This window comes from Lissotriton vulgaris, chromosome 4_1 (genome assembly GCF_964263255.1).
Source record: "Lissotriton vulgaris chromosome 4_1, aLisVul1.2, whole genome shotgun sequence".
Lineage (NCBI taxonomy): Eukaryota > Metazoa > Chordata > Amphibia > Caudata > Salamandridae > Lissotriton > Lissotriton vulgaris.
This window is the reverse complement of record NC_141691.1, coordinates 2,111,621,223-2,111,629,363: the sequence shown is the minus strand read 5'-3', so window position 1 is coordinate 2,111,629,363 and position 8,141 is coordinate 2,111,621,223. Positions and strand designations below refer to the sequence as shown.

Here is an 8,141-nt window from a genome sequence, read left to right as displayed (position 1 = left end):
TTGTAAGTGTTTAGTTATCCAGCACAATATCCTTGGTGCAACAACATCAAGTGTTGCATGGCTAAACACTTATAAGGTCCCAAAGGCGAGACCTATTGGCTATGCCAATGCTTGTTTATGATGTAATCTGCACTCTGACCATCCACCTCTCTCTTAGTTGAAAGATTGGGTGCTTGCTTTTAGTTATCTTTTGTAGAATTACTCTTAGTTTGCAGTTTTCAAGGTCTGGTGCCTAAATCATCTCTACCAATTGTGACGTAAGTAGTTTCGTGCAGTCAAATCCTTTTGGCTCTGGCGTATAGCCAGTGCTGCTGCTACCCCTCTAACGTTACTTAACATTATGGTGAACACTGCAGCAAAATTGCTCATCAGTTTCATCCCCAAGTCCAAGGCAGGAGCTGCCCTGTACTTATTTTGGATCTGTTTTAGCATCTCTGGTAAAACAGCTAATGAGGGTTTACCATGAGTTCTGGTAAATATCAAAATGAAGGCTGTACTCCAAGTGGTACAATCCTCCACTGGAGAAGCCACCCCCATTGGCAGGAATATAGTAAGAATCCTGTGTTTTCCCTTGGATCCCTTATGGGGAAACGCTTCTTCAAGCGGACTTGTTTTTTGTGCAATCCGAAATGGAATTTTCTCCCGCCTGAAGAGAAGTGACTGCATTATTTGTTTGTGGGCTGTTACCCAGTGTAGCCAATTGTGGTTGTGCAGCTTGAACAGCTCTCATAGGATTTACTGTCATTGTTCGCATAACGAACTTTGTCAGGCTTCTATATATTCTTATAAGACTATTATCTACGTAATTGTGGTGCTGTCATATTAGCTATGTTTGGATGTGGTGTATAGACTGGCCATGATGCTCCCTCACTGCTAAGGGGACCTAGTCTATCTCATCTATAGTGTGTGGTAGGGAGCCATTAAACCAAATTTGTTGATCTTGGTAAGACAGTGGTATTTGTAGATTTTCGTAAGTGGTATTGTTGCGTGGAACCTCAGTTGCAGTGTAAGTGTGAACCAATTTTGAATGATCATCTGCTACTTGGAATTTAACCCATGAAAAGAATGCCTCTGTCCTAAATGCTTCGTGCCCCTAAACCATGAAGGTAGCGTCTCCACCCGTGAGTGGGAGATCATGTTGTTGCAGCATTTGAGTACCTGCATGCCTGCTGTTTTCAGTTATATTTATTGCTTCTGGTTCGGCCATCAAAGTATGTTAAAATCATGGAGGGTACCGCTATGGGGCAATCCTTTGAAACGTTCAAGCTTGAACAACCTACAGCCAATACATATGGTGCCCCTACTCATCTGAGGAGTATTTTACCCTAACGCCTCAGATGTCTCCATTTATCAGGTGAGAAGGGTTCTTTGGGAATACAAAAAAAAACTACTCAGGCGATCTATTAAATAACAACACAAGCTATAACGCTGGGGGCGCCAGGTTGTACAGCTTGCACTTCATCTGTAAAACTGTGCAAATAAACTTTGGGATAGTGCAAGTCTGATTCCTCGTAACCGCTCAGGAGATGTTGGCCTATTCTCCTCCAAGCCCGCAGGGCACTATCTACAACAAATGTGTGCAACCTCAGAACCTGAAAACCTTGACTCTACAAGGAAATCATGGTAACAACCTTTTTGTTTGGACTCTCGTGCATACCCAAAGACAACACACAAGAAATACACAAACTGCAGTTTGAATATTTATTAAAGCGTGAGATTCTTGAGTATAATACCTGCAACACAATTAGTAATAGAATGAAACATATTAGCATATTTAGCGATACAAGTCCAGTGGATAGGATGAATAATTCCACCATTGTTGAAATGAATATATGCAGGCATATATGTAGTGTAATATAGTATGCTCCCACCCAGTGCTCCCTAACTTAGTTTTGACTAGGGGGGGTGATCTACCAAAGAAATCCCCGTCGGCTGATCTAACTCACCATTACCCGCGGACAAATGTCATCAAGCTGTCCGTCTTGGTGTAGAGCGGGACATCCCTCGTTGAGGTGACAGGAATCCGCTCTTCTGGAATTCTGACATGCCGCCACCTTCAAGTGTTAGTAGAGTGCTTCTCTGATATAAACAAGCAAGTAGATTTATATGTATAATAAACAGCCCCATGCTGCCAGGCCGAGGTCTCAGTTGTGCCCCAATTGTTGATGCATTGTCTCCTACCGGGCAATAATAAGCCATAACATTTGTGCAGTGAACTTTATACATCATACTGAATGTTCAAGGTGTCCTGATAGTGTGCCTACAAAGTTGAAATGTAAGTAGAAGTCACAGTGTTGAAGAAAGAAGGCAACTTAAGGAACTTGAGCGTGAAAACTGCATCGTTTTTAACAAGGACACGTGCCACGTGCATCTGGATTAATGTGGCTTTAAATCTGAGTGCAGTAAACATCTGAATCTTAGAAGATTCTTTCTGGTACTCATTAGGGGCCCTTGAGCATATATGTGCTTAGTGGTGGGGTATCTCGATATAGAGAAGGCCTTCAACACCATCATGTACCATGCCTGTTCATGGTGTTCCAAAAGTGGGATTTGGGCTTAATATTAGTAAATAGGTGCATCTTTTGTACATGCATCTGAAAGCCAGAGTCCATAAGGGACAGGTATTTTCCCAATCATGGAGGACTTAGAGGGAAACGAGACAGGAGTGTCTATTCTCCTTGGTGTCTTTTACTTTAGCAATAAAGCCTTTTGGCTGAATGTTGCAGAAAAGGGCACAACAACAGGGAATTGAGTTACAGAGTAGTACACACATGGTCTCCTTATATGCAGATGATGCCCTGTTATATCTCTGGATGCCTAAGCAGAGTGTACAAGTTACCATAAAATACTGGATGACATTGGGTTGCAAGTAAATTTGGGGTTACCATGGGTTACAAGTAAATTTGGGGTTACTATGGGTTGCAGTAAATTTGGGGTTACTATGGGTTGCAAGTAAATTTGGGGTTACTATGGGTTGCAGTAAATTTGGGGTTACTATGGGTTGCAAGTAAATTTGGGGTTACTATGGGTTACAAGTAAATTTGGGGTTACTATGGGTTGCAGTAAATTTGGGGTTACTATGGGTTACAAGTAAATTTGGGGTTACTATGGGTTGCAGTAAATTTGGGGTTACTATGGGTTGCAGTAAATTTGGGGTTACTATGGTTTGCAGTAAATTTGGGGTTGCTATGGGTTACAAGTAAATTTGGAAGTCCTGTGTGTTTTTGGTGTTTTTGATGGCTCGAGCGATTGCCCTACTTCCTATGAGCACTCTTGCACAATGGGACCCTGATACCTTTTGATATCTTGGGGTAGGTTTACAACAGTAATGAGAGTTGCTAGGAATTTTGGAAAGATTTTCTCTGAGGCAGTGTCATGCTCTTCAGCCATGTCTTCCCTGGACCGGAATCAAGCATCCTAGGACCGGTTTCTGGCCATCAGCCGTCTTCAGCCAGGATAGCTGGATTCCAGTGGCATGGAGAGCACGGGCCCCACGTCTGGGCATACCCTTCCCACATAAGATGGATGGAATTCAGGTCCAGGGAAAACGTGGCTAGGCAGTTCGGGCTGGACTGTTCCCATGAGGCACAGGGTCAAGACTGATTTGCCTATGGCCATGTCTGAACTGGGGTGGTGTGGTGAGCAAAATAACGATGGATTAAACCCAGATCTGTGACTGGGGGAGAATGTTTTACCATTGTGCAACATTCCGTCCATCATCTTGCGTGTTTTGCTGTTCTGGGATTATATAACAAAGCAACAAAGAAAAACAGACTTTATTTTACCCAATATTAGACAGGTTTACTCTTACTCTTTGAATCCCCCAAAAACCTTTTTCCCCTACAGAGGGCTGCCTTTAGGAGGTGCATTGAAAGTTCGCCACCTTCTGGAGGCATACTTTCTTTGCGCCTCTTAAAGGCATGTTTGCCTCTGATCCTGCGTTTATAATACGGCGTGGGCGCAGAGGCAAAGTGGTTCCCTCATTTGCATTGGGTCAACCCCTCATGTAGATGAGGAAATGCCTTATAAGTTGGCGCTACATGTGTTCCAGCGCTATCTGCATTACAGAAGGGGCCGCACTAGTGTTTGCGTGTGCCCTGGGGGTGCAGAAAGCAGGCGCACATGCCCATTGCGACCCCGAGGCACTCAGTATAATACGTCCCCAGGCGTATACAAATTTCTGCCTTTTGAAAGGGGGAGCGCAGGCAGTGGGGGCGGCCCTCGCAGAAGATGGCCACTTACAACAGACGGTGCACTTCTCTTCTCAGTCCATCTGAGCTCCGCGTGAGAGTGAACAAGCGTCATCTGTGAGTGAGGCTGGCTGCTGAGTATAAATGCTGGTGCTCTGAGCAGGCACCAGCAGTTTATAGCACGTGAGGTGCTGGCACTGAAACTAGCACAGAGGGACTTTCTCACATGTGCAAAGTATTCATTAGTGCTAGCAGGAAAGACTCCATTTCAATCTGAGTTTATTTCATGTACACAGAAAACAGATTCCTTAAAAAAAAAAGTTAGGCACAACTATTTCCACCGGGCAAATAAGTAAATGCAATAATTCAGATAAAATGTGGAGCATGATGGAATAATTGATCTCAAATAAAAAAAAACATGAATCCTGTTACGAGGAAACAAAATGGGTCATCTCTCTCCATTTACATATTTGAATAATGTTATGATGAAGCAAGAAAAATGCGTCTGCTGCTAGACGTGGCGATTAGAAATAATGAAATTAAAATAGTAATTTATGGCGCGGCTTTTCTGCAGGAGAGGAAAAGTGAAAGTCATTACCAGCACTTTAGAATCCATTTTACTCTTTAGGAGACAGTATTAACTGTGCAAAGGTGGAGCCGGAGACCCGGGTAACACAGAGATGAAAAGAAGTGATGGGGCCGAAGCCGGAGGCTGGCGCTATTGAAGGACAGGATGTTAGCCTGGTGGGGACACATGAGCGCTGGTTTCCACATGTGAGAGGCGGTAGGCCGGGCCCCACCTGCACCCACCCGCTCAAATTAAGCGCTGGTTGAACTTGCAATCTCGGTTTCAAGGCGCCGGTGCTGCAGCCCAGTGCTGGAACGGGAAACATTGAGGGTGCAATGAGAGGAACACACGATTACTAAAAATAAGTTTGAAAGAAGGGCGCCCAGAAAGAGTTCATCTCTGACATACAGCGCTATAGACAAACGGGTGATTCAAGAATGCAGTCACAGTGGCCCTGCCCCAGCACCCCCGCTTCCCCCATTCTACCGCCCTCTTCTGTCCACCGCATGACACCAGACTCTGACTTCTTTTGAGCGTTTTCTAGTTTAACATTCAACAGTTGGTAATTTCTTCCATTTTGCTCTCAGTTTCTTCTTTTACTTTCTTCTCCCTCTGCTGTGTTATTTCACCGTCGTTTTCTTTCTTTCTACTGAATTACATCACCTCCCAGACAGTGTTTCAGCTTTCTTCTTTTCTGCTTCTTCTCGGATTCTTTTCTTTATCTCTTCCTCTCTTTCCTTCAGTGCCTGCCGCGCCCTCTCATCTATCTCATTTGTGTAGAAACCCCCCATTATTCCTTCCCACCAGGCCTTTGATGACGTCATACAGTTTCCGCCTCTGCTGCTCCGCCTCTTCTCCTGTCGCTCTGTTGTTGAAAGCGCAGTAAGGCCGCCCAGGCTTGACGATCAGATCTTTAAACGGCCCCTCAGGATCATTAACAAGGCTCTCTATGGACTCAGCTTCTTCCAGGTCGTCTTTCTGGGTGAACAGGACCATCAGGTGCTTCTCGACCCCGGGTCCGAAGACGGCCCGCAGTCTCTTGACCACGTGCTGATCCTCTTCAGTGAACCGCCCCAGCTCCAGCACCAGGACGATGACGTGGGGCCCCGGGGCGCTGAGGGCGACGCTCTGGGGCAGCACCTCTCCAAGGATTACATTACAGACTGGTGGGTCAAAGAGCCCCGGAGTGTCGATGACTGTGACCCGTGCGCCCCCGTACTCACAGCTCGCGCTCTGACACTCACTGGTCACCAACAGTAGAAAGAGTCCGGACCTGGTGTTGAACTCTTCTCTCCCCAGGAGGCTGTTCCCGGCGGCGCTCTGCCCGGCTCCGGGGCTGCCCACCAGGAGTATCCTCAGCTCTCGGAGCGGAATCCAGAGAAAAGGATCTGAAAAGGAAAGAGGAGAGAGTCAGGACACAGGCGGCTGGAGAGAGACACATTCAAAGCACACGCGCCACCCACCCGCAGCACCGCGGGATGTGTCGGCAGCTGTTGAGTCCAGAGGCGTGGCTAGAGCTTCTGGCGCCCGGGGCTGTCTCCCAGATTGCTGCCCATGGGAGGTAGTGGCGGGGAGGGGGGGATCTGGGGAAAAATGACGGCGAGCAGCAGGGGTGGATTGGCTGGGTAACTTACAACGCCACTCTCTACTCCACTGCATAAGAAAGGGTGTGAAATTGCGGCGTAGGCATAGAGCAAACCTCGAAGGTCAGTTGATGAAGGCCCACCAGCACTAAAATGGTAGGTAAACGCCTAAGTAAATGTATCCCTTCCTCCACCTTACACCACTCCATACTTAACTGCTACTACAAGACCACAGCCGTAAAACCACCCGCTAGGCATCAAGCACACCACCAAAACAACTCCCACATAGGTCACACTCTACACCCACTCTGTACCCACCAGAGCGGAAAAAACACCTTTACACCCTAAGCAATGCTATTATGAATGGAGAAGAAGGCTGGACGCCTTCTGGCCTCGCAGGCTCACCAGCAGGAACTATCCTGTGCTTTACTGGCGATCCTCCACACAGACAGAACACCCTGAACGCACCCACTGGACATCTTGGAGGCCGTCCGCTCTCACCATGCAGCCCTCTACACCTCGGAAACCGTTATTCCTACTACTGTCATCGAACACTTTTTAACATGACATGTTCTAGCTAATCTTTCCCCGACGCAACAGTCACAACTCAATCTCCCCATGAATGAGGACAAGGTCTGAGAAGTTATAAGGGGGAAGCCATACAACAAGGCATTACAACATGCAGGTATGGGGCCCACTTTTCTAGCATGGGTGCAGAAGCTCTATACTCCGTCGACAGCGAGGGTGACGTGTAATGGTCACGTATCTCCACCCTTCACTGCCCATAGGGGCACATGACAAGGGTGCCCCCTCTTCCATTGCTGTTTATCATAGCTCTAGAACCCTTGGCGATTGCTATCCATAAACCCAGCAACTTTCATGGCATAATGACGCAGGGTGGGATACACAAAATATAATTATATGCGGAAAACATCCTGGTTAACCTCTCAAACCTGACGTCATCGCTTGATGCCATGACTTCACTGATATCAAGATTCGGAGGCCTCTCTAGCTACAAGATAACTGGAACAAATGCAAAGTTTTTGTGGACACCCGATTCATTGAAGTACCCGAGTAGTATGATATCACTAGGGCTGACTAACACATTTGAAAACAAACTTTGGCCCATTACACTCCCGCATCAAAGCAGGCTTTCAGCGGTGCACTCAGCGTAATCAATCCTTATGGGAAAAGACCCAGTTACTCAAAATGAATGTTTTACCCAGACTCAACTAACACTTGCTGATGATCCCTTTCCAGATTCCCACTAAAATAATGCAGGTCATTAAAAAAAAAAGTGCAACCTTTCATTGGGTGGACGCAAGCCTCAGCAGAGGTTTGCTAAACTGCACACCTCAGTCACTAGTGGTGGGATGGGTAGCATCGCAGACTACACTTTGGCCTTGCAACTCACACCCCTTAGGTATGTACTCATACCTCCCTAGACACTCCATGGTGAATTCACATGGAGGTGGAGCTGGCTGACCGCCTTGCAGTCCCCAGGAAATCATCCACTACCAACCCGAACCACTTCCTCTCCTCTCACCCAGTCATAGTCACTATGATCTATGCCTGGAAAAGAGGCCACGTGCTTCTGAAAGTCCACCCTACACTTCACTCTCAAGCACCTCCATGGTGCAACGTCTCACTGTTAATAGATGGCAAAAAGCCCCTGCAGGATGCATTCAAATCAAAGGTTTATGCTCCCTTTCGTTTGCCTCAGACAGATATCCTTGATTGTAATGGAATGAGAACTAGACATATTGTGGTACAAATGGATGTATCATCTGATCAAAGTGA

At 46.5% G+C, this 8,141-nt stretch overlaps 1 protein-coding gene across 1 annotated transcript in view; it reads right to left on the bottom strand.

The window, feature by feature from the left end:
- Positions 1-4,453: 4,453 nt before the first annotated feature.
- The window catches only part of LOC147725144 (verrucotoxin subunit beta-like), a 439,166-nt gene continuing 435,478 nt past the window's right edge, over positions 4,454-8,141 (bottom strand). The window contains exon 5 of the mRNA XM_086967119.1: positions 4,454-6,146. Coding sequence (XP_086823245.1) covers positions 5,527-6,146 — 620 coding nt within the window. The 3' untranslated portion in view covers positions 4,454-5,526. The remainder of the gene's footprint in view (positions 6,147-8,141) is intronic.